The 27,085-nt window shown below is 49.8% G+C and overlaps 1 protein-coding gene across 7 annotated transcripts in view; it reads right to left on the reverse strand.

Moving 5' to 3' along the window:
- SLC25A37 (solute carrier family 25 member 37) overlaps positions 1–12,207 on the reverse strand; it is a 40,993-nt gene extending 28,786 nt beyond the window's left edge. For 2 of the 7 annotated variants that reach the window (XM_089325466.1, XM_089325465.1), the window contains exon 1: positions 11,851–12,201. Coding sequence is in view for 2 of the 7 variants with exons in the window: in XM_051832237.3 (XP_051688197.1) it covers positions 11,851–12,060 (210 nt within the window). In the remaining 5 variants the exon portion in view is untranslated. Of the gene's footprint in view, positions 1–10,859; positions 11,021–11,850 lie in introns of those variants that run through there. The other 5 variants (XM_051832245.3, XM_051832264.3, XM_051832237.3 and 2 more) reach the window with 5 other exon arrangements.
- Positions 12,208–27,085: the final 14,878 nt, after the last annotated feature.

Raw genomic sequence — 27,085 nt, forward strand, 5'->3', positions numbered from 1 at the left:
AGCTAACCATCCCCCTTTAACAGGATGCCAGTTTGATAATAAGTACCGTGACCTAGGACCTGCAAAGAGGTTTGTCCATTTTAAACCTGCGCCCTGCCAGCCTGGCTTCATCTTCTTACAGATGCAGGTGGTGCACCTGGTGAGGGGGGCAGAGGCCCAGGCATTATTACTCTTCCCTGTGTTCCATGAGAAGACTGCGGCGTCAGCAGCTCTTCCCATAGGTCGCGTGTGGACTGTGATCTGGAAAGTCCAATTCCACTCGCTCTATGGGGTGTGACTTCAACTCTGTGGCAGTGAGACGGGGCCATAGCAGCTACAATCGGCTAGAGAGAAAAGCCAGACAGAGCCATGCCCTGTGGCAAGAGCTGTTTGTCAGCACCCCCTGCCCTGCCTCCTGCAGCCTGTGCCTGAAGAACTCGGGGCTGTGCTTTGGGCCTGGCATTCTAAGCCAGGATTCCCTGCTGCTGCTACCCTCCACTCTGGTTCCCTCCCTCGCAAGCATGCGGTGGGGCCCATCATGAGCCCAGCCCTGTCTCTCCCAGAGCCCAGATCATGGGCTCCACTACCATTCACATCTGAGTTTGCACCCAGCACCACCTCTTCCCTTCCTCTCTTCTCCCTCGCCAGCCCCGCTGCAGCCGAAAAAGGCTCGGATTTCAGGGCATGTTATTTTTCTGAAGGTCAGTTTTCTCATCTAGGAAACGACAACCAGCACATGCCTTTTCTTGCCTTCAAAGGACAGCCAGGAGGATTAAATGACAGAGTAGAAGGAAATACATTACAAGAATACTGCTGGCCGGCGCCGCGGCTCACTAGGCTGATCCTCCGCCTGCGGTGCCAGCACCCTGGGTTCTAGTCCCGCTTGGGGCGCCAGATTCTATCCTGGTTGCTCATCTTCCAGTCCAGCTCTCTGCTGTGGCCAGGGAGTGCAGTGGAGGATGGCCCAGGTCCTTGGGCCCTGCACCCACATGGGAGACCAGGAGGAAGCACCTGGCTCCTGGCTTCAGATCAGCACAGCGCGCCGGCCATGGCGGTCATTTGATGGGTGAACCAATGGAAGGAAGACCTTTCTGTCTCTCTCTCTCTCTCACTGTCTAACTCTGCCTGTCAAAAAAAAAAAAAAAAAAAAAAAAGGAATGCTGCTATATACAATTGCAATTTACAAACCCATCCAGGCATTCAATTATAACAGGGGTTAAGATTAACTCAATGCTTAGCATGTGCATGGAATGATTCTTAACACTAGGTGTATCGCCTCAATTAATTCTTATAGCAACACTGCAAAGTAGGTACTGTTATAATCCTTATTTTATAGATGAGAGAAATAAGGCACAGAAAGGGTCTGTTATTATTCCGATTTTACACCTGAGAAAAATAAAGAACAGAGTAACACTCCAGAACCCTCAGGTATGGTTCAACCTGAATAACTACACTGTAACCGTTAAGCAGACTGCCTCTGATGCAATCTGTCATTAGCTTGGCAAGACAGCCAATCACAAATAAGATGCCACCTGAGCTTCCCAGTAGCCTTGTCAAGAAGATAAAGAAGATTAAATTCCTGTAGTTTCACTAGGGAAAAAAAAAAAAAAAACAGTTTGGAGAAACCTTGTTGGTAGCTTTGGGATCCGCATGGAGGAAAGGCCTATACTTCTGGGAATGGAAAGTTCCTACCTGTACTTCTGGGGAAGAAACGTCCTTGTCAAGGTCCCCGCGGGTGCCTAAAGGTCAACCAATGAGGATCAGACCCGCCTCAACCTTTAACTCCCATGCCCTGAATCTATAAAAGGAGCTCTCCCAATCTCTGACACGCGACTTCCCCGGCGCCTGCACTGTTGCTCTGTTGGGACCAGGGAACCTCGCCCGGGAGTGGAACCCCATTAAAGCCTGTGAATGAACTGATTCGTCTGCCTGGGAAGATCTGTTATGCACCGGACACCTTACACTTGTCTTGTCTGAGGTTTCCAAGCTAGTTAATGGCAGGACCAGGGCTTAGATTCCTGGGGCTTGTCCCCTGCTTCCATTGCCATTCCAGGGGCTTCAACGCTGGTCCCGAGGCTGACATGCATACACCTCTCCCAAGCCCCCACTCACAGCAGCACCTTACGTGGACCCTTTCTGGTCATGCCAGGGAACAAAAGTAGTGGAAACAACAAAAGAGGCTTCTGTGAGCAGCAGGCACCACAGACTGCGTGGCCGGGGCACTCGGGGTCCTGGCGCTTTCTATGCTGCCCGCTGGCTGTGCCTGATGGATCGAGGGGCCTGGCAGACTCAAAGGCAGTGTCCTCAGGGACACAAGGCTGCAACCTCTCAGCGTGACCCACAAGGGCCAGGCGCTTCCTAAACCTGTTATGCAACCCCTGCTGCAGGCGGGATTCTTCCCTCTTTCGACACGCTTCACTTCTCCCTGGAGAGAAAGCATGAACGGGGAACCGGAACACCTCTTAGTGCCCAGACAGCAGCCAGCCCCGTGCACCGTGTGGACTGGCAGCCAGGTCAGGGGTGCTTTCAAAGCACCTCTGTGAGCCAACCTGAGCTTCTGGAATGACTGACGGCCACGGTGGTGAGGAGGTGGACGCAGGGGGACAGGTGGGAAACAGAGCTGAGGACCACCGTCTCCTACGCTCGAGAGTGCCTGGCAAAGCAATCAGAGTGACACCCTGCAGGCTCCAGACTTCAAGTCAGCAGCAGCGTGGACCCTGCCGAGTCCAGACAACCCAGACCTCGTCCTGCCAGCCCATGCGAAAAGACAGTAATCCCCCTTATCCGCTGTTTTGCTTTCCAGGGTTTCTGCTGAGGTCCAAGCACATTACATGGAAAATTCCAGAAATAAACAATTCGTAAATTTCAAATAACTTTTATTACAGTACAGCATTCTATTTATTATTAGTTATTGTTCATCTCTTATGCTACCTATTTTTTTAAATTAAACTTCACAACAGGTCCTTAGGTAGGGGGAAAAGTGTTAGTTACCTACAAGATGGGGTATATGCATGGCTTCAGGCATCCACAGAACATTTGCCCAGCAGGTCAGCAGGCACCACTGTCCATGCTAAGGCAACTCTTCTCTGCAAAAGGTGCCAAAGCTCCTGGCCTAACTTACAGGCAGCAGGCCTGCTTTGGGAATGGGGCCTGGTCTATCAGAGTGACTGACAAGTCAGCCACTCAGGGAACGTGCAAGGCAATGAGTAGCCAATTGCAGAAGAAGCCTCATGGGGTGGAGCTGCTGCTCGCTGGATTCTACTACAATAAAAAGGGCTCAGAAAGGAGCCAAGAAAGCCTTTTTGTGTGGCCAAGATAAGTTACAAATTCAAAACAAGGCAAAGCAACAACGAGCTATTTTGGTTTTCATTGGCCTCTCTTCGAAACAGCTGTGCCTTCAGTCACTCCAGCAGTCTTCACAGAGTACCTCTCTGTGGCACAGGCCGGTGGGGCAGTGGTGGGGCAGTCAGGCGGAGGACGTGAGGAGGGGACAGGAGTCAGCATCCCCGTAGGCCAGGCGTGTGCGGGAGGCAACCAGAGTGGCCACAGCGTTGCCAGGCAGGGAGACGCTGCCAGACGTGAACGCAGAGGCTGCGGCTGTTCCTGCACAGCCTGCTGCCTCTGGAGATTGGGATGGATTTTCCATGCCGAGGGGCTAACCTGGCCTCTATAAGTAGATCCCAGTGTGATGACAAACGGGACCCAGCACTTGCACAGAGCTTTTCCCTTTCAAATCGTGCTCCCTGCAGACCTGGCCCTGTTGCTAACTAGATGCAACAGTGGGCCTAAAAATAACAATAACAATAACAATAACAATAACAATAATAATAATGGAGGCAGGGCAGGCATTGCTACTCTTTTCCTACTTTAGACGTGAACACTGCAGCCCACCAGGATGCTGGAGGGCTCTGAGGCCAGTGTGAACAGCTCTGAGTGATGTCAGAATGATTTGCAGCACTCTGTTCACCAGAGGCTTACGGAGCACCTACTAGGCACCAGACACTGTATCTAGGAAAGGAAATACGCTGGCAAAGAGCAAAAAGCCCCGCCCACTGGAAACTTACATTCCAATGAGGGGAGACAGACCCTAAACAGTGTAAGCAATACTGCACCTATAAACAGAATACACGAACAACACACGTAAGTGATGGACAGTGCGTGACAGAAGGCAATGAACTGGGCAGAAAAACGAGCAAGGATGGGCAGCAGGGACGCTGCAGGGAGGGGAGGCTGTGCGCACTGTGAAGGGGTGGGAGTGTGGGGAAGCCCTCTGGGCCCCCTGAATCATGGCAGTGGGAAGAGACAAGGGAACAAATTCAAGAGGTAACACACAGGCCAAACTGGGCACGCCTTCTGTGCATATGAGGCAGGGGCTGCAGAAAAGCCGAAAGGGCTACCAAGGTTCTGAGGAAGGGGACAGTAGGACATCCATTCCGGACATGCCATGTCCACGGTGCCCATGAGGTGGCCAGGTGCAGGTCTGTGAGGCCATCGGAGATACAGCTCCCGAAAGAGGCTGCACCTGAGACACAGATCTGGGCCTTATCAGGAACCTGAGACCCGTGAGCTGGGGGCAGTTAAGGGGGCGGAGGGCTGAACTGTGAAGAAGCCCAGGAGCTGGAGGAGCCAGACCCACTGAGAGCCAAGCAGAACAGCAGGCTTGTACGCTGACCTCTCTGCAGGTGCCTGCAGCAGGCTCAGAGGCACAGATGAACTGGAAGAGGATGGCTGGGGTTAGTACCAAGATCACCAGCAGCCTCATGAGGTTTCAGGGGAGTCAGGGCCCAAGGGACAACAGGTGGACAGGCAGCAACTGAGTGTCGAGAGTCCTTTCATATCATCATTACTTTAAGGAAAGAAAAACAAGAGCAACCAGAGCTAGTTCAGAGCAGGAGTTAGGGTGCCTTGGGGCACGCGGGGTCTTGAGATGTCTGAGGATGGTTTGTTGATTTAAAATGATTAAAAAATTAAAAGTATTACCTGCTTTCAAGGAGGACTCAATAAGGAATGGCGAACTGGTTTACAAGAGACAGGTGACAAAACCAACTTCCACCGTCACCATTCACGGACAGCGCCACACCAGCCACTGCCTGTTGGAATTCCTCCAACAATTCTTCAGGGTAGGGCTTGAAATGAATATTCTCACTTTGCAGGTTAGGAGTGGAGCTTCCAGAGGTCAAGTCACACCCCCCAGGTATAGAGCCAGGAAAGAAACCCACGTGTGTCCGAGACACTGGACTACCCTTGTGCACCTGCTGATTCACCTTTGAGGAATAAAGATCACCTATTCCCTTGTGATGGGTGCATGGAGGCTGAAGGAGTTTGGAAGGACAGTGACAAGAAGATGAGTGTGATCAGGGTCCTGGTGTCTGTATGATCTAGGAAGCGAAATGCCACACCCAGGCTGGAAACAATGGAGGGGTGGGAGGGACAGAAGCAGCTGACTGGGCCATGCAGAAGCACAGACAGCAGAACTGAGGGCCGTGTGGCAAGGGAGCGTGGGACACTCCCAGAGGCCGTGCTGGAGGCTGTGTATGAAGCCCTCCTGGAGGGCTTTGCTGCCCCGTAGACAGAGGGGCTGCCCAGGATTGGGGAGGGAGTGCGCCAGCACTGGAGGAAGCAAAGGCAGAGAAGCCAGAGGTCCAAGGATGGCTGCAGCGATTGACCACAGGGTGCATTAAGTACCGTTCCAAGTGCATTAGAACTGTATGGGGATGGGGGTGGCGTCATGGCGCTGTAGGTTAATCCTCCGCCCGCAGCACCAGCATCCCATATGGGTGCTGGTTCTAGTCCTAGTTGCTCCTTTTCTGATCCAGCTCTCTGCTATGGCCTGGGAAAGCAGTAGAAGACGGCCCAAGTCCTTGGGCCCCTGTATACACATGGGAGACTGGGAAGAAGCTCCTGGCTCCTGGCTTCAGGATGGCACAGCTCCAGCTGTTGCGGCCATTTGAGGAGTGAACCAACAGAAAGAAGACCTTTCTCTCTGTCTCTCCCTCTCACTGTCTGTAACTCTACCTCTCAAATAAAAAAAATAATAAAATCTTAGGAAAAAAAAAGAACTGTATGGGGAAATGGGGCACAGAGAGATTAAGAAGTTTGCTCAAGGTCACACCCAAGTGGGAACTAGGATTCTGTCCCAGGCAGTCAGGCTCCAGGGTCAAGTTCCTGGGGCCAGCATTGTGGCAAGGTAGGTTGAACTGCTGGTTCCATTCCTGGCTGCTTCACTTCCAATCCAGCTCCATGCTAATGCACCTGGAAAAACAGCAGGAGACGGCCCAAGTGTGTGGGTCCCTGCCACCAATGTGGGAGACCCTGAGTTCAGCCCGACCCAGCCCTAGTCATTGTGCCCTTTTGGGGAGTGAATCAGTAGACGAAGGAGGCCCTCTTTCTTTATTTCTCTCCCTCCCCTCCATTTTAAACAAATAAAATTCTTTTTTTTTTTTTTTTAAATGTTGTGCTCCTAACAATTAGGAAGGGGAGTGGTAGGAAAGGGAGAAGGGACCTTCAGGGAAGAGGGGTAGACCTAAAGGCACCTGTTAACAAGGAATTTCCACAGGGTCTGGAGGAAGAATAAGGGTAGAATGAAAGAAGCAATGGAAAGCTGAAAAAGAAAGGAAGAGAAAGCAAGAAGAAAATTAGAGGGACCTGCATTGTGATGCAGTAGGTTAACCCACTGCCTGCAGCACCGGCATCCCGTATGTGTAATGGTTTGAGTCATGGCTGCTCCACTTCGATCCAGCTCCCTGCTAATGGCCTGGAAAAGCAGCAGAAGACAGCCCTAGTGCTCAGGCCTTTGCCACCTACATCGAAGACCCAGATGGAGCTCCAGGCTACTGGCATTGGCCTGGCCCAGCTCTGACCATTGCAACCACCTGGGGAGTGACTCAGCAGATGGAAGATTGACTCCCTCTCCCTCTCTATCTCTGTAACTATGACTTTCAAATAAACACATAAATCTTTAATTTTAGAAAAAGTATGTCTAGCTAGAGGCATTAAAAAAGAGAGAATTACATTCCTTCCTTTACAGGTAAGAATGTTAAAACCCCAAAACACCAGGTGTCCTCGGCCCAATCAGCAAGTCAAAGCCTGGGGACTGGCATCTCCTAGAGCGAGACATCCACCTGGGGAGGAGCTTGAGGGAAAGCGGAACAGTCCCACTCAGAGGGTGTGACTGGACACTTCCCACCGGGAAGCGTGTCAGCTGTGGGCACTCGGGCCGGGTGGTGGGGGAGCAGGCCCGGGGCAAGGCAAGGCCTTCTGAAGTGCTCCAGCAAACACAGATCGCAGGCATGTGTCTGCAGCCGGTGCTCAGGGGGCTGCAGCTTGATTCAGGTTAAAAACAGCACAACCAGAAACTGTCGGAAGGAAAAGTTGAAGGATAGAGGAGGCAGAGTAAGGGCCAGGTTCGAGAGAGAGCACCAAAGCCTTCAATGGAGGGAGTCAGGAAAGGCACCCCCAAGTCAGAACGGGGTAAACAGGCAGAGCGGAACCAAAGCCTTGAGAAGGGACACTGCTCCAAAGGGCACAGGGGACATCTCTCTTCGATGAGATAGCCACAGGTAGCTAAACTGTTCTCAAACGGAAAGCAGGCAAAGGTATGGGACTCATCCCCCCACTCCCAGCACCCACGGGCACACCTGTGGCTTCAGCAGCGCAATCCATCAAACGCCCCCATGAAACCCCAAACATCGCTCCTACTAAACAGCTGAGCTTCCCCTTTGCTGCTCACTGGAATTCTAGGTGCCACCCTCTAAGCCTTGTACCCCGGGCAAGAGGAAAGCGGACACGTGGGAGCCAGCTCGGTGCCGGAGAGGGCCTCGCCCCTTGCACCTGTGGCAGACCCGAGGGGCACAGAGCAGGGCTATCAACAGCAGCATATCATGAACTAAGGACTAGAACTGCAGGCAAGAATACTCCCATTTTTGACTCCCTGCTCCCATACAATCTACCTTTAAGAAAAAAAAATTCATCTCTCTTGGAAGAAAGAAGAGAAGGTAAGGGAGGAACCTGAAGGAGAGAAGACGGGGAAGGGAGAGAGAGAAATCACTATAATTTTATTCCAGGAACGAGAGCAATTTGGGATTTCACGCCCTCTTGCTGCTGAAAGGCCTCGACTGTACTTTGTTTCCAAAGCGCTGAAGTGGGTGGGAGGGGACTGCGGCAGCTGCCTGCACCCTCCCCGCCCTGCCAGCACCCTTCCTCCCTGCACCGCGAGGCCAAGCTGAGGAAGGCGGGCCACGACAGCACCTGCCTGGCCAGTGCTACCCTGAGCTCAGAAGGGCTGCCAGTGGACTTCCACGGAGGGCTGCGAGGGCAACCCGCCGAGCCCAGCACCTCCCGACGAGGCCGAGCCTCCTGGGGCTCCCCAGCTCCCCTGTGCCAGGCTGGAAGGAGGGTGCATCCTCGAAGAGTTAAAGGGCAGGGCTTCCCGGACAGGCTGAGCAGAAGGAGGGCTGAGAAAGGGTCAGCGGAAGTGCCTGCGCTTCGAATCTTTCCTGTTTCCTTTTGCCCCTGCTTTCGCCATGGCAGACTCGGCAGGGTCTAGAAGCGTGTGCCTAATCTGGTTGGAATTTCCTCCTCCACCCACCTGGCATGCGCCCCACAGCTGTGAACACTCCTGACCCGGCCAGGGCTCCTCGCTTCCACCCCAACTGCTGCTCGAGGCCACCACCCCACTTGCCACTTTGGAATACCAGGAAGAGGCTCGCGGGAAGCCTGCTGGCAAGCCCTGGCTGCAAAGAAGCCAGCCACTGCTGCTGCCTTTTACTGACAGGCCTGCCGGGGCACCGCTTAGCTGCTGCGTCTACTCCTCCCGGGCAGCCTAAGGTCCCAGGAACCCGCCCCCAGGTACATCCCACCATGGTGGCACCCAATGAAACAGGAAGGCACAGGAAGATTCCCAAGACCTTCCAGTTACCCACTTAATAATCTCAGGGTGCTGACCGCTAGGGCTTCAGAGACATCAGGGTGCATGACGCACAGTGGCTTTTACAGTTTCTTGACCATAACCCCCAGCCCTAAGTGCATTTTACACTGCTCCCTGGAGAACACACGTGCAACCCAAACAGAATTTCAACAAGCAACTTTCTCCTTACTATTCATGCCGTTCATGCTCCCATTTTGTAATCGTACCATTTTTTTTTTTAATACTGAGCCTACGAATAGATCATGACTCACAGTTTTAAAAAACACCAGTTATTAAAGTGACTTTGGGGGAGGGGGTGGAGTGAGACCTCATGAAGAAGAAAAATTCAATATTATAATGGCAAGTAAGTATCAGTGAGGCTGCCTTTCTGTGCTTAGGACCAGCAAGCTCAGGGTTGAAAGTGCCCAGCACTGGATTCTACTGTCCACACTTCCTAGAGCAGAGAGATTTGATGGATTGCAGGCTGACTGGACACTTGCATTTATCACAGGATCAAAGCTACAAAATATATGCCTTGCAAAATCATGGTAAACATTTTTTTCTTCCAAGAGACTATTTTCACGGATTTGGTTGTAATAATTGTTTGGAAATTGCAGGTAACAGAAAAGAGGACAACAGGTGTTCTATGCTCAGAGAAAGGGCGCTGCCACAGTGCCCACTTCCAAGTGACAAAACTAAGGCACGGAATAGTGGTTATGGCACAAAGCGAGCTAAGGGCAGGGCTTGAAATTGAACCCAGGTCTCCTGACTCAACTGCTCATGGTCACTGAGTGACATGGATGCCTCCCTGACACCTCACGGTGGGCATGGACAACTGGCCCAGGTCAACCGGGACACTGTGGCAGACTCTGTGGGCTGACACAACCTGCAGGGGAGCCACTTGACGTCTCTGTGCCTTTTGTCTCTGCTGAAAACTGCAAAGAGTCATCCTAGCTAGAATAGCCCTTTTCCCAAGGCAGTTGTAGAGAGACAATGAGGTGCTTTAGAACAAACCCCATGCATTCAAGAATCGCAAAGCACCTAAGGATAACATCAGGGGTCAGAGTTGGACACCTAGGACCTAGAAGATCCTACAGATTACCTAACCCAAGGCCTCCTTCAACAGCCAAACCCTATAGGGTGAGTGACTTATCACACATACCATGCTCACAACCTGACCACAGGTGAAAACTGCTACTGAAAGTAATACTAAGTATACAAGTCCCATCTGAATCAAAACAGACCATGGTCTGAGGGCAAGAGGAGGGGCAGCGAGAAACTAAACACAGAGGAACTAAAGTAGAGCCTGCAATTTAAACAGCACCTGAGACAACCACTTTAAATATGGGGACTATCTGAGGGAGTCCTTCTTATACCAACGGCACCTGGTACCTGCCCAGGGTCTCATCTGGAGAAGCCCCGAACACCTGCAAAACAAAGTACCTCCCCCTTGGTGACAGTGGCAGGGAAGGGCCACTTCTCCAATTCTCCACTGTGACAACTGGCGAGACACGGTGGGTGAGGGCTCCGGCCCAGCAGCATAGTGCAGCAGTGGCCTCACATTACTACAAATACCCAGGCCTTTTCTCACTGGACTCCTGCCTGTCCAGCCACTGACAGGCCGTTCCAACAGTTACCCAGAGAGCACTCTAAGTTAGATCTTCCGGCCTTCCCACCTGCTCTGGTGGGGCCGGCAAAACAACAGCTACCGCTGCAGGTGGAGAAGCACTGTGTACCTGCCTTGCAAGGTGACTGCCACCTAGAAAGACCCTCAACTTCTCCCCCTCTCCCCATCCTCCTCCCACTCCGACCCCCCGCAAAGCATAGGGGAGCTGCACCCAGCTGATTCTGCTGGCTATGACCCTGGGCCCCTTGATCAGTTCCCCCTGCCAATCTTGCAAGTCCCCCCTCATCAGTGTCTGTTTTTCATTTGTGAACCAACCCCCAGGCTACTTGTGCAGACAACATGGGTTACCACTGTGAAAGCGCAATGTTCACCAGTCAGCAAGGCCATGACTTCCTGCACCGCGCTCTCTTCTGGTCATTCAGTGTCCAGGACAGGCTGACAGGCAGGGGCTCTCAGTCCCACCGGCAAAACCCGCCTGCTAAAGCTGGCAGAAGTGCACTGAAAACTACCTGCGGAAATGGCCGGGACAAACTATTACACAACCCGTAGTGAGGGCTCCGTGAGACGAGCTCTGCCTGCCTGCCCACCTCCCAGCAAGCAAAAGGACAAGCAAACGTCACTGAAGGTCTCACTGTCCCCCAGTTACTTGAACTCCGGGCAAGAGGTGCAGCAACCCTGAGAAAAGGGGCTCCCACAGGGCGCCGCCGAACCCTGACCCCCAAAAGAGCTCCCAGGAGCCGGGAGGCCCCTTGCCAATCTTGCACGTCCCCCCTAACCACCCTGGCTGGGGTCGGAGAGGGCAGCGGCCACACGCCAGGGGCCGGAGGGCGCGAGGCGGGGCAAGGGCCACGTTTCTCAGCGCCAGCGTGGTTGGCGCTTCCCCGCCGCGAGCGCCGCAGAAACGGCGCACGTGTGGGCAGAGCCGGCCACCGCCGTACCGCCAGCGCAGTCAGACCGTACAGGGCTGCAGGGGGGCCCGGCCGCCGTCGCCACCGAGGCCAGCCGCGCTCGCCACTCGTGCTCCCACGCCGCGACGCCAACCAGCAACCGGGGCCCGGCACGCGGCTGTACGGGGCGCCGGCCGGGGCACCCTCGGCGGGGGCGGGGTGCCCGGGGAGCCCCGGTGCGCGGCGGCGGAAGGAGCGGCGCTGCGCACGCCTTCTCCCAGAGAGACCCCGGCCCGGCCCCCGGCTCGCAGCCGCCGCCGCCGCCGCCCGCCGCGGGGAGAGCGTGGTTTCGGGGCGCTGCCTCAGACTGGTGTTGCGCGGGATGCACACGCGCGCGCGCGCGCGCGCTCCTCCGCTGCTGGCTCTGTCCCCGAAGTCTCCCCGCGCCTCACCTTCACTGAGTCCACCGGGTACATGACCGAGTGCTCCAGGATCCCGGCCATCGCTCCGGCTGTCATGTGCGTGGATAGGGAGGCGCTGGTCGGCAGGTTCTCATAGTCCTCCGACCCGGCGTCCTTGCCGCCGCCGCCGCCATCTCGGCTGTCCCCATCCATCCTTCGCCCCACAGCCTGGCTCCCTACGCCGCCGCTGCGTAGCTCCATCCGCCAGCCCCGCGGGGCGCCGGAGGCTGCAGGAGGTGGGCAGGGAGGGGGAGGGGGCGAAAAACTTCACTTCTTAAAGTGGGAACCACCTCCCCGGGGCTGCGGCGCCTGACGCCATGGCGGGCTGGGGTGGAGCAGAGGGGCCCGAGGCACCAATCACTGGAATACAAGAGACGGGCCGCGGCCGCGCCATTGGTGTGCGGGACAGTGGGGACCCGCCTCCCTATGTGACGTCACTGTCCACTGCAAATTTCCAAGCAACCGGATGGGGGCGAGAGGGGACGTTGGGGTGTCCCGGGAAGTTAGGCTACCTAAGTGGGTTGGGGAGGGGGATGCTGCCTCGCAAGGGCCAGGCATTGGGGCCGGCCACTGGGGAGGGTAGGCCAGGCCACCGTGGGGAGGTGCCCGGAGCTGGAGGGAGATCAGTATCAGCGGCTCAGGGAGATTCCGCCCCCAGAGCCGGTGGTTTTGGAAACCCTATGGCTCAGCAAGCTTCAGCATTCCTGAGGCCTGAAGGGGGTCGGGGGAGTTGCTAGCAATGTGAATTATGGGCTAGTTGGGGTGGTTGGTTGTTGGGGGGGGGGTCGTGAGGAGACTGGGGTTCTAGAATTGAGGACACACCTCGCTTTCAGTGGTGCGTGCACCATTCATGCAAGGAGAGGGCAGATACCCTGCAGGTGACAGAGTTAAACTCAAGGTTCCCATCCAGACTGCTTTGTTGGAAAGAACCTCGTTTATCCCAAGGTGGTTTTCTGGACTGAAAGCACATAGCGTGCAGTTAAGTGTGTTCCTCCTACTGTTCTCCCAAAGGAGCAAGTCCACCTGCCTGGATTGACCAAGACAAAAAGTAGTAACCAGCAGGGAGCCCTTCTGATGGGCACCTCCAGCAAATTTTCTTTGGGTTTGATGTGCAAGAGGTCAGGAGGTCGACTGAGGCCTGGTCTCAGGCTGGGAGTGCCAAGTGGCAGGGAGCAAAGCCTTGTGGTGGGGGTCTGTCTTTGCAGACTCTGGTCTTCTTCTAGTTCAGGTCGGCTGACTTCTTCAATAAATTGTAACCCAGGCTGCTTTGTTTTAACTTATAGAATACTAATGTGCTCCCTGGAGAGAAAGGGGAAAAATCAAATAGTAAGGGTGAGACCAATTTGCTGATGGAACTTTCCATGTAAATGCATGGTTCAGGGCTGAAGACACTGCCAGCTGATCAGCTTCTACAGCACCAGGGCCCCCCTGCCTTATCTGGACAGGGTTTCTGGTCGGAAGGCTGGGCCTTGAGATACACAAGGGTGGAGGAGACCCTGAAGATGCTGAGCCTGCCTAGGTTCAGGTCACAGCATCCAGGCAGCCTCCTCAGGACTGATCCAGTGATGTGCACGTAAATAAAAGGAGACATCAGCTCCAAGGACGCCATTTCCCCGTGTTTGACAGCTGCTGTAGTTGCTCCCAAGATGACTGCTAAGGATGTGATAGGTGCAAACAAACTCTCTGTGTTTAATGATGACTACGAGAAGATTCCTCTACTTTTGTCAAAGGCGATTTTTAAGAAATGTTGATCAGAAGCTGTTGGTTCTCATTTTTTTTTTAAAAAATGGATGCCTTTTAACCAGAATTTCGGGAACTTATAGTCCTACTTCTGGGAATGTGACAGAAGAGCCTGAATACCCTGGAAACTCTTCTTCAAAGCGTTATTTATAGTAAATAATTAGAAGCAACCTAAGTGTTCAACCAGAGGAGAATAACTAAGTAAATTATAACACATGTATTCATGCAACATTAGGCAGCTGTTAATTGTTATTGTACTGTGCAACATTATTATTACAGTGCAAAGTCAGATGAAAAAGCAAAACGAAATTCTATAACCACTGCACTCACAATGATGTTCACATGATAGGAAACGCATGAAGAGGTTATTGTACTAGTGTCAGAAGATTATAGGCAACTGCTTTGACTCTATTTTTCAGATTTTGGGGAATATTTGTATGATTTCTACAATTAAAAAGGGGCAGGCATTGGCACAGAGGTTTAAGCTGCCACTTGGGATGCCTACATCCCATATCAGAGTATGTGAACTGAACCCCAGCTCTGCTCCCTGCTCCAGTTTCCTGCTAGTGTGCACCTTGGTGTTGACCTGAGTGTCTGGGTCCCTGCCAGCCATGAGGGAGACCTGGCTTGAGTTCTCAGCTCCTGAGCATTTGGGAAGCAAACTCTGTGTGTGTGTCTGTTTCTTAAATAAGTAAAAAATTTTGAAAAAAGAAAAAAATCATTCTTTCTAGAAAATACATATATATGTGTGTATATATATATCCTATATACACAATATCCTATACAGATATGTGTATATATCCTTTATAGCTATGTTTATATACAAATTGTGTGTGTGTGTGCATGCTGAGAAATTCTCTGAATTTTGCAATGTTGACATTGGTAGAGAGAAATCATATTTTGCATGACTAACAAGATTCTTGGCAATATGAATATGCCCACAGTCTTCAAAGACATAAGATTTTTTAAAAAATAAAAAAGTATTAAATAAGTGTTAAGTTGGAAACAGTTGAAATTCTTTGGAGCACCTAGTGTATGTATTCAGTATTGTTTCCTCCCTCCCTTTATATGACAGACACAATGGTTGGCCACTCAGGGTTCTTATGCCCCTTCTTACACTGCAGTGGAGAGAACATCTGAAGCCACATTTCTCAGACTCCCTTGCAGCTGGGGGTCTCAATGTGAATTATAATCTGCCAGTTGATGAACCGGTGATAGGTGCAGCGTGGAAATGAGTTGAAGCAAACTTCTGCTGTTTTCACACCTGCTGCTGACTAGCAAGGCCCTAGACACTTGGGGTGGAGACAGATAGGGTGGGCAGTGGATTCCCTGCTGTGGCAGCAGTGCAGTGTCTGATCACCAGATTCATGGGTGTGGAGAGGCACTTGTGGAGTTCAGGGTAGCAGCAGTGCTGGCAGCTTCCTGATCCCTGCACCACTGCTGCTGTTGGTGGCCTTGATTCCTCACCTTTGAGGACGCGACAGCCATTCCCTTGGCAAGGTGGTCTGGCATTGCGGATCTGAGAGTTGTCCCTGGAAGCCCAGCCTATATAGTCTGCTGCTCCACTCCTCCCAGCAGCATTGTGGCCAGCAGCAAGAAAGTGTAATAAATAAAAGAGAAGCTGCTCCCAGACATCAGAACCCAGCAGCCAACCCTGTTCCTAGACCTCTGGAAAAGGCCTGCTGGGAGATGGCAGCAGCCCGGCCGCCTTAACCTGGTGCTTCAGTGCCATTCCAGCAAGAGGGAGCAGATCTTTCTGCAGCAGGCAAGAATGTGGACCCAGGAGCCCAGGAGTGGCTGCTGATTTGATCCTCTCCTCTGAGGCAGACCAGGAGACACAGAATGACTCCATTAGAGTCTCATAACAACTTTCTGAATGTTGAAGTCTGAAGTTGATTTGCTCTACCTCCCAAGAGTCTGCCCCTACTCCTGTGTCCACTCATAACCATGCCAAGTGACCTCAGCTGGTTCACCCTATGCCCTTACTCCTCTGCTGGGGACACCCGTGCCATCCTCCATGACCCAAAGACACCAGCCTCCCCCCTTCAGCACAAAGCTGTCACAGCACAGTTGTAGCACTCCTCTCACTGCAGAAGCATCCTCTGGGAGATGGCCCAAGGCTCAGAAGCTACCAGAGGAGATGGCAGAGCAGTGGTGGTACATCACGTAGATTCTGGGCAGGGTATGCCCCCTCTCTGCATCTGCATGGCTGGGCCATGGACCACCAGTTAGCCACCCACCCCAAAAGCTGACATCTAACTTTTGCCTCTCCTCATCTATTTCCACAAATATGCAGGGCCCCCATTGCCTAACAAAATCTCCCTTCCCTCCTCCACACCTAAAGTTCATGTCCAATATCCCTCCTCCATCCTGAAGTCCTTGAAAGAGTCATCTCTTGCCCACTCTCCTTACTCACAACGCACTCATTCCTTAAACCTTTGCCTGGTCGTTTCTAACTCCTGCCATTTTGTACAAAATCTCTTGCAAATGACTTCAATGAGGTCACCAATGACCTCACTGCCAAATCATCTGCAGCCTCCAGAGCGACCCTCCCGACCTCCGCCTCCTCCTTTCGGATGCCTCCCTCGCTTGTGCTTTCTTCCTTCCACCCTCTGCCTTCTCCGTGCCTCCTTCCTCCCACGCTGTCCTCCGAGCTTCTCTGCTCTCTCACCTGTGGTCATCTCTGCCAGCCCCATGCCCAAGTTATCAACCCTGACTCCTCCAAGCTCCTTTCCCACAATGCCTCCCAGATAGCACCATTTGAATAATCTGCCCAAACCAAAGCTCAGATGTGACTTTGTGTCCTGGGGCTGCTGTAACTAAGCAGTACAAATCAGGTGGCTTTCAACAACAGAAATGTATTGTTTGGCTATCTGGAGGCTAGACATCCAAGATCGAGGTGGCACAGGATCAACTGCTTTTTCCTAGCTTCGAGTAGCCTCCGGCAACCTTCGATGCTCCCTGGCTTGTGGCTGCAGCACTGTAATCGCTGCCTCCACCATCAAGTGGCATTCTCCCTGGGTGTCTCTGTCTGTCCAAATCTCTCTTTTCTTAAAAGGGCCTCTATCATATTGTATTCAGGGGCCCACCCCAATCCAGTATGACCTCACTGTCATTTGAATACATCTGCAGACTCTAATTCTAGTGAAGGTCACAGTCACAGGTTCTGGGGGAACATGGATTTGGGGAGGACACTGTTCAACTCAACAGAGTGAGGGAGAGGCAAGAGCTCCGAGAGGCCTGGGCTCAGTCCTGACTAATATCTGTGCACGATGATATGGGATTGGACTCAGTGGTGAATAAGGCCCTCTCCAGCTCTGGCTTGCTGATCTAAAACTAAATTCAGAATCTTCCTCACCATCACCACCTCCTAATCTCTTGCAGTGCCTGTATTGTACCTCCTTTTTGCCACCATCCAGCTTACAAGCTTCGGGTTATTCCTGACTCTTTTTCTACCTCTTAGATCCTATTAGTGTTGTGTGGCTGCAGCCTCTGAGATAACATCACTTAGTGCTACTATGCCCATGGACTTTATTAGCTAATCTGGGACACTTTTTGAGAGTGAGCAGGGCAGTACTAACAATTATACTAGGATAGAAAGTGCAAACTGGGAAAACCAGGACATGTGACCACCCTAATTACAGCCAGCCCTCATTTGTCATCCTGCAAGACTTCTCCTTAGATCTATGACCCTTTTCTCTACTCCCATCCTCTTTAAAGGGAAGAGTGGCCATGTGTCCTCTTGGTGAAATGGCATTCCAGCATGCATCTCAGCTCAGATACTTCCTCAATGCTTTCTCTCTCCCCCGAGAAGGAAGATGGATGCCAGTGCTCTCCCCAACCTCATTCACTGCTCTCACAACCTTCAACTTTATATTATGGTTCTAGCAACTATCTCTCTCAACTCTCATTAGACACCAAGTTCTTTGAGGTCATACACTGAGTAAACATGCAGCAAATATCACTGAATGAGTTGGAAGAGTTCCATAGTCCTATATAGTAGCATTAAATTGTTGTAGGCATCCATGGTTACTGAGAAATTAAAAAAACACGTCACACATCAGATCTGGACTCTCTGATCATAGTTTGTGGAAAGGAGATTTTAAAAAGTGGCTCCCCCAACAAAGTATGTATCACAAATGCCAAATGAGGGTGCTACCTTCGTTAGGATGACATGGAGTTACAAAGCTAAGGGCCAGCAAATGACCTCATGCATGGTATAGTCTCTAAGTCCCATCTTGCAAGCAAGCCAAAGAAATCCAAGGTAAAGCAACTTGTCCAAGGACACGCAAGCAGTTAAAGCCCCAGGTGTGGCATTCTGAACTTTTTTACTCTCTCACTTTTGAAATAAACTCTGAGGCTGATAAGAATACTTTATGGCTGCCATTAGTTATATTTCAGATGCCTACTGTGTAAAAATCAATAGTCATCAGTTCTCTCCTCTGGCCAAGTTCACCTGACACAGCACATTCACAGGTGGCCACATTGGCCTAGTTGTCCAAATGAGTTTTACACTGAGCTCTACACATCACTAATATGCAAATCTGTTGGTCACGATCCTCCAGGCAGCACAGTTGCCTGTTGCCAGTGCTCATTTAGACTACAGCGCAGAAGAGAGGTGCTCTTTAGGAGCATGGAGATGATGTAGCATAAAAATTCAGAGCATGTGCTTCAGAGACAGACCGAGAGTGAGTGACTACATCCCCACTGCACCAATGGTTGCCCTGTGAGATGCGGCTTGTTCATGATTTGGAGCACCTACCACTGCTGTGATTTTCCATCTGGGTTTCATGTTTGTTTTCGCTGTCCACAGCTTCCAATTATGCGTGGCATGCGTCTCCTGACGCTTACTCCCATGCGTCTTTCAAGTCTGAGCCTCGGCTTAGGCTGCTGGGGGAGGGCAGTTGCAGAGCAGTTATGCATTTGAATTTCCAGGGGAAAGGCAGGCAAGGGTGCCCCACATCACCACCTGACAAAGCACCAGGGGTCTCACGGAGGAGGAGGCGGGAGGGCTAACCAAGGATAACCATTTGCTTGCCTTGGCCAGGAGGAGGTGGCCCTGGGAGCAGCCTCTGAGAACAGCCGGGTCTTCTCCTGTCTCAGCTCTCAGACTGAACTCTGAACTCATCAGTTACTGTGACGGCAGCAGCAGCAGCACCATTATGGGAGGCTTGCAGCTGAGCTGGATGGTTCGTTCTCCCCAAACAAAAGCTCCAGGCTGTAGGGAGAATCTGCCACATACAAGCTATGAGCTTTTAATTCTGCTCTGTTAGTAACCAGAATCCCACTCAATAGAATAAATACACCTTCTCAATTTAGGCTGCAAGGGATAATTCACAAAGTTTGCCTGTGGTTCAGTATGCACTGTATCCGTTTTTCCCAAGGAATTGGCCTATACAGGACGGTTGATTAAAAATCAGGGCATTTGGTGAACATAATCATGAGTGTTTTTATTCTGGCTTTTTAAAGTAACCAGCAGGGCAGGCACTGCGGCTCAGCGTGCTAAAGTGCTGACAATCCCATACGGATGCAGGAATCCATATAGGCACTGGTTTGAGTCCCAGCTGCTCCACTTCCTGTCCAGCTCCCTGATAATTCGCCTGGGGAAGCAGTGGAATATGGCCAAGTCCCTGGGCCCCTCTATACATATGGGAGGCCTGGAAGAAGTTCCTGGCTCCTGGCTCCTGGCTCCTGGCTTCGGCCTGGCCCAGATCCAGTCATTCTGGCCATATGGGCAATGAGACAAAGGATGGAAGACCTCTCTCTGTGTGTCTGTCTCTACCTCTCTCTGTAACTCTGCCTTTCAAATAAATAAAATAAATCTAAAAAAAAAAAAAAAAGTAACCAGCACAGGGGGCTAGTGTTGTGGCTTAGCTGGTGAAGCCACCACCTGCAATGCCAGCATCCCATATGGCTGTCAGTTCAAGTCCCAGCTGGTCCACTTCTGATCCAGTTCCCTGCTAATGGGCTTGGAAAAGCAGCAGGAGATGACCCAAGTGCTTGGGCCCCTGGCTCCTGGGTTTGACTTGGCTCAGCCATGGCCATTGTGGCCATCTGGGGAGTGAAGCAGCAGATGAAAGATCTCTCTCTTTCTTTCTCTCTCTCTCCCTCTCTTGTGCACATGCATGCCTTCTCTCTGTGTAACTCTTTAAAATAAATAAATCTTAAAAAAAAAAAGGAACCAGCAGAGATACAATTTAAACAATCTGTCAAGATTTACCAAAGCTGAACGCACACGTATGAACCAGAAATTCTATTCCTAATATACTCAGCAGAAATGCATATTCTGTATACCTAAAGATGTATGCAAACATGTTTATAATTTATGATGGTCCCAAATTGGAAGCAACTCAAATATCCTTCAGTTGTAAAATGGACAAATAAATTTGAATATGTTTGCATAATGAATGTTATACATTCATAAGAATGATTCTTGCCCAACTTTGGACAACAATGTGAAGGAATATCACAAGTATAAGTCTGAGCAAAAGAAGACAAACACAAAAGAGTAGATGACATATGATGCGTTTAAGCTACAGTTCAAAAACAGACAAAACTAACTGACAGTGATAGAAATCAGCATAGCAGTTAGCCCTGTGGCAAAAAGGAAACACAAGGAACCTTGTGAGAGCCTGGCCGTGGTTCCTCTCCTTACCTGGGTACTGCTGGTGGTCACTCTGTGGGAACTCACTGAGCTGGATGCTTAGACTTTCTATACTTTTACAACATGCATGTCATATATCACTATAAACAGACATTTATGTATCTTGGAGAAAAATGTAATACACATTAGTTTAATCAATTGAAGAAGCAGAATAGAGTAGAAAAGGTAAACTTTGAAGTTAGAACCCCTGACTTACCTCTGACTGTGTACCTGCATGTTCCTGGAGAAATTACTTTTCATCTCTGGGTCTAGTCTCTCAATTGCCAAATGGGTACAAGAGTTCCTACATTATAGAATCACAGAATATGTTACATAAATCATCATATATAATAGTGCTGTTTTATATACTAAATATATTATTGAGGTATATATGTGGTGGGTATATTTTTAAAAGTCAATTCTCCTTTAGTTCCCCTTACTGTAACCTGCACATTCTTTATAGCATGCTTCTATTCTTTCTGTCTCACACTCAGCAGTTAATTCTGCTTTTTAAGTGTCCTCCCTTTTTTTTTGCAAATATCAAAAATGTTTTGATAAGTTTAAGAATACAAAATCAGAACATAAAACATGACTCACTAAATTTAATAGACTTAATTTCAGTACACAGACCAAATTCTCACCATTTGTTGCATGTCACAAATGTGTCATATCGGGCCAGCGCCATGGCTTAATAGGCTAATCCTCCACCTGCGGCGCTGGCACACCAGGTTCTAGTCCAGGTCGGGGTGTCGGATTCTGTCCCAGTTTCTCCTCTTCCAGTCCAGCTCTCTGCTGTGGCCCAGGAGTGCAGTGGAGGATGGCCCAAGTGCTTGGGCTCTGCACCCCATGGGAGACCAGGAGAAGCACCTGGCTCCTGGCTTTGGATCAGCGTGGTGTGCCGGCCGCAGTGTGCCAGCCACAGCGCGCTGCTGGAGCAGCCATTGGGGGGTGAACCAACGGAAAAAGGAAGACCTTTCTGTCTGTCTCTCTTTCTCTCACTGTCCACTCTGCCTGTCAAAAATAAAAAAAGAAAAGAAAAAGATTTAAACAAATGTGTCATATCAATGAACATTATTTCAAGTGCATTGGTAATCTCAAAACTTATCAGTGTGGTGCAAGTAAATCATGTTTCTCTCTCTTTTTTAAAAAAGATTTATTTATTTATTTATTTGAAAGAGTTATACAGAGAGAGGAGAGGCAGAGAGAAAGAGAGAGAGAGAGAGAGTCTTCTATCCACTGGTTCACTCCCCAATTGGCTACAATGGCCGCAGCTTCGCCGATCTGAAGCCAGGAGCCAGGAGCTTCTTCCAGTCTCCCACGTGGGTGCAGGGGCCCAAGGACTTGGGCCATCTTCCACTGCTTTCCCAGGCCATAGCAGAGAGCTGGAGGAAGTGGATCAGCAGGGTCTTGAACAGGTGCCCATATGGGATGCCGGCACTTCAGGTCAGGCCATTAACCCTCTGTACCACAGTGCCGGTCCCAACCACATTTCTCCTAAAAGGTTTGTGCATGTGCCCAGGCATGAGGACATTAGAATCAAGCACATTCAGACAGACAGAAATACGGAGTGGCTTCTTTTCAGTGTTGCTACATTTTCCTGTGATCTTTATACAGTGATCTTTCCAGGAGAGCAGGGTACTCACCATCACCCTCACACCCATTCCCTTCCCCCCACAACTCCCCTCCCTCAGCCACCATGCCTCTCTACTCCCAGAAGTTAGTGGCCAAGTCATACTAAATAATGGCAACTTGTGTAACCTTTTTAAAAAAGATTTATTTATTTTACTTGAAAGTCAGAGTTACACAGAGAGCGAAGGAGAAGCGGGGTGTGTGGGGGGTCTTTTATCCGCTGGTTCACTCCCCAATTGGTCACAATGGCCAGAGCTGCGCTGATCCGAATCCAGGAGCCAGGAGCTACTTCTGGGTCTCCCACACGGGTGCAGGGGCCCAAGCACCTGGGCCATCTTCCACTGCTTTCCCAGGCTATAGTGAGAGCTGGACTGGAAGTGAGGCAGCCCAGAGCTGGGTGCCCATATGGGATGCCGGCACTGCAGGCTACAGTTTTACCCAGTACGCCACAGTGCTGGCCCCGTAACTTTTTTCCCCCTAAGATTATATTTATTTATTTGGAAGATAGAGTTACAGTGTAAGGGAGACAGAGAGAAAGGTTTTCCTTCCTTTGGGTCACTCCCCGAATGGCTGCAACGGCCAGAGCTGCACCAATCCGAAACCAGAAGCCAGGAGCTTCTTCCAGGTCTCCCACATGAGTACAGGGGCCCAAGCTCCTGGGCCGTCTTCCACTGCTTTCCCAGGCCATAGCAGAGAGCTAGATTGGAAGAGGAGCAGCTGAGACTAGAACTGGCACCCATATGGGATGCTGCCACCACAGGTGGAGGATTAACCTACTGTGCCACAGCGTCGGTCCCAACCTGTATAACTCTTGATAAATTTCTAGCACATTCAAATATCTTATCTCATTTTCTTCTTAGGGCAGTCATTAAGGTGTAGGACACAGAATTGCAGGTCAAGTAGCACTCTACGATGGTTGCCTTGATCTAAAGCTGTATCCAAAGAGTGTTGATTAATGGTGACAATATCAGCAGGAAGGGAAATGGGACACAGAACTCTGTCCTTGACCAAGTTCAACTCAATGTATTTCTTTCTTTCTTTCTTTTTTTAATTAACTTTTGGAAAAAGTCATGGAATGCAGACTTAACCTCTTGGAAGACACAACACAAGGAGGAGGAGATTTTTGGAATGCTAAAAGTCAAGATTAAATTTTTCTTTCTGTGAACTACATGGAATCTGTTCTCTTTGTATTAATATCACATTACATGAGAATTGATGGCAACTGTGTTGTAGTAATTATCATGCATTTGCTGTGACCCTGAGAATCTAGTGTATTAATAAATTCCTTTAAAAAGATTACATTTTCAGTCTTGTAAAATATAAAATCTTATCCTTAAATTGCAAATATCAGGGATATAATAGATGGGCTAGAACACCGCTACACTGCTAAGGTGTAATACAACACTGTAGCTGCTCATAGACTGGGCACAAGCTCCAGCTCTAGAACATTTCTTGGTGCTCTGCACCTGGGTAATTGCTACACGTCCTTCCAGTCTCCACTTAGCTGTCACCTCCCCTTACAAGCTGCCCTGACCTGACAGGTTGGCTACCATTTGCTCACATAAAAACCCTGGAGTCATCAGAAGTCGTCTTTGGTGTTCACATAGCACGTTCCATCTGTCAAGGATCATGCCAGCTCTACTCCAAAATGTTGCCTTCTATTATACAATAATCTTGCATTATTTTATTTATCAATGTGTAATATAATTTTGTTATTTATTATGACTTCTTGTGTTTATTATTTATTATCTCTCTCCCTCCAGCAGAATGTAAGCTTCCTAGGAGAGGCATCTTTGTTTTGTTCACTGATCCTTCCCAGAATCTTCATATATAGGATTTATTATTTTTTAATAAATGAGGTGAGTTAGATCCCTACCTTGTGCCTCCATATCATCCTGGAATCCTGTCATCATAAAATTTTGTAATTGACTGAACTTTTTTTTTTTACATTAAACCCTATCTTTTAATAACATGCCTGCCCATGATAAACATTAGTTGTCCTGTGATGATTTACTGCTCTGATGATGCACTGCAAACCACAAAGAGCCCATAGCTGGTCAGCCTGGCTGAGCACTGTACCTCCAGCACCTAGGGCAGTGCCCTGCCCAAAGAAATGACACAATAATTAAGTGCCAGGCCCTCTTTTTATGTTTTGCATGTGATAATTCATTTACCAACAAGGTAGGTAGGTATTAGTAAGATCCATATTTTACAGATAAGAAAATTGAGTCACTAAGGAGTTAAGAAACTTGAACAATGACCCATAGTAAGGGGTGGATCTTGGATTCTGACCTAGGAAGTCTGGCTCTAGGGGTCAAGTTCCAATCTGCCATGTTGAATTGCCTCATCTCTAGGAAGCACACAGTGGAAATTGTTCAATGAATGATTCACTGAAATATGGCTGCCCCCAAAGGGGAATGCATCTTCTTTCTTTTCAAACAAGATTTTTATAAGAGAAGAGCATCCATGTACAGACAATGCATTTATTTATTTGAAAGGCAGAGAGAGAGAGAGAGAGAGAGAGAGAGAGAGAGAGAGAGAATCTCCATCTGCTGACTCACTCCCCAAATGACCACACAGTCTGGTCAGAAGCTAGGATCAGGAGTCAGGAGAATCCCCACCCCCACCCCCACCCCCACCCCACCGGGTCTCCCACGTGGATGCAGGAGCCCAGGGACTTGGGTCATCTTCCACTGCTTTCTCAGGCACATCATCAGGGAGCTGGGCAGAAGTGGAGCAGTTAGAACTCAAACTGGTGCCCACATGGGATGCCAGCATCGCAGGTGGTGGCTTCATCCCCTATACCACAACACAGGCCTCAGGAATGCATTCTTTACCTGAATTTCACTAGTGTCAAGATCAGAGAGGTCACAGTCCCAAAGCAGAGCACAGGTCAGCTCACTTTAGGATGATTCCTTGTCAAAAAGAGATCAGTCAGTTGGAAAACCACAGTGACAAATTATTAAGCAATCAATGAAATGTCTTAGCTTTCTAGAAGTTGGTGAGAGGGGGCAGGTGTTTGATGCAGCATCTGTCACCAATTAGGATGCTCACATCCCATAACACAGTGCTTGGTTTGAGTCCTCGTGACCTTGCTTCCAATCCAGCTTCCTGCTAATGTTCATTTGGGAGGCAGCAGGTGTTGGACCAAGTACTTGGTTCCCTGGATTGAGTTTTTGTCTGAACTAGCCCTGTGTCTTTTTCTCTGTCACTGTGTCTCTCTGTCTTTAAAAAAAAATGAAAATAAACAAAATTTTTCTTAAAGAAAGAGCATAGGTGGGAGTTTGGGATCCGTCTTGAAAGCCAGTGATTCCTGTGGAAATCAGACCCAACTGATACTGAGGAGTTGTAAAGCCAGAGCCTAGGGATGGAGTAAGTCATGTGAAAGCAGGTATCAGGGGCTGGCACTGTGGCATAGCGGGTAAAACCTTTGCCTGCAGTGGCAGCATCCCATATGGGTGCTGGTTCAAGTCCCGGCTGCTCCACTTCCTATTCAGCTCTCTGCTATGGCCTGGGAAAGCACTGGAAAAATGGCCCTAGTGCTTGGGCCCCTGCACCTGCATGGGAGACCCAGAAGAAGCTCCTGGCTCCTGGCTTCGGATCGGCGCAGCTCCGGCCATCGCAGCCAACTGGGAGTGAACCAGTGGATGGAAGACCTCTCTCTCTTTCTCTGCCTCTCCTTCTCTCTCTGTGTAACTCTGACTTTCAAATAAATAAAATCTTTTGAAAGAAAGAAAGAAAGGGGGGAGGGAGGGAGGGAGGGAGGGAGAGAGAGAGAGAGAGAGAGAGAGAGAGAGAAAGAAAGAAAGAAAGAAAGAAAGAAAGAAAGAAAGAAAGAAAGAAAGAAAGAAAGAAAGAAAGAAAAAGGAGGGAAGGAAGGAAGGAAGGAAGGAAGGAAGGAAGGAAGGAAGGAAGGAAGGAAGGAAGGAAGGAAAGAAGGAAGGAAGGAAGGAAGGAATCAGCCAACCGTGTGGAGGAGCTGGTACTTAGAAATATTAGAAAAAAAAAACCATGAACAGATGAATAGATAGAAAGAAATCTAGTATATAAATGGAATATTATTCAGCCTTAAATAGGAAGGAAATTCTGACAAATGCTACAACACGGATCAACTTGAAGGCATGCTAACTGAAATATCGCAGTCACAAAAAGGGCAAAGACTGTGTGATTCCACTTTATATATGGATCCTAAAGAAGTTAAATTCACAGAGACAGAGACAACTGTGGTTTCCAGGAGCTGGAAGGACGAGAAGAATCTCCAGGTGCTTGGGCCCCTGCCACCCACATGGGAGACCTGGATGGCATTTCAGGCTCCCAGATTTGGCCTAGACCATCCCTGGCAATTACAGCCATTTGGGTGGTAAGCTATCAAATGGAAGATCAATCTCTCGCTCTCTCTCTTTGTAACTCAGCTTTTCAAAATAAATAAATTTGTAAAGGGAGGTGGGATTCTCATTTAATGCTTTGGGATGCTTTGGGATGTCCTGGAAATGGATGGTGGTGATGGTCGCACACAATGTGAATGCACTCAGTGCCACTCAGTCATACTCTTAACATGATTAAAATGGTAAATCTCAGGTTTTGTGCATTTTTCCACAATAAAAAATTTAAAAACTTAAAATTTTAATGGAAATTAAAACAAATAAGGGTCTGCCCCGTAAGATGGTAAGCTTCCCACCATTGACAGCAAACAAATCAGAGCTGGATGTTAGGGAAAATGGAGGGGCAGTCTGGTTCAGGTAACAGTTGAACTGGATGACCTTAAGGTTTCTTCCTTTCTTCCTGCTTCTTTAATTTTTAAAGAGTTTTATTGGGGGCTGGCGCCGCGGCTCACTAGGCTAATCCTCCACCTTGCGGCACCGGCACACCGGGTTCTAGTCCCGGTTGGGTTGCCGGATTCTGTCCCGGTTGCTCCTCTTCCAGTCCAGCTCTCTGCTGTGGCCCGGGAGTGCAGTGGAGGATGGCTCAAGTGCTTGGGCCCTGCACCTGCGTGGGAGACCAGGGAAAGCACCTGGCTCCTGGCTTCAGATCAGCGCGGTGCACCGGCCGCAGAGGCCATTTTGGGGGTGAACCAACGGCAAAAGGAAGACCTTTCTTTCTGTCTCTCTCTCTCACTGTCCACTCTGCCTGTCAAAAAAAGAAAGAAAAAGAGTTTTATTGGGCTGGTTTTGTGGCATAATGGATAATGCCACCACCTACAATGCCAGCATCCCA

This window comes from Oryctolagus cuniculus, chromosome 2, assembly GCF_051225735.1.
Source record: "Oryctolagus cuniculus isolate XC-2025 breed Fujian yellow rabbit chromosome 2, ASM5122573v1, whole genome shotgun sequence".
Taxonomy (NCBI): domain Eukaryota; kingdom Metazoa; phylum Chordata; class Mammalia; order Lagomorpha; family Leporidae; genus Oryctolagus; species Oryctolagus cuniculus.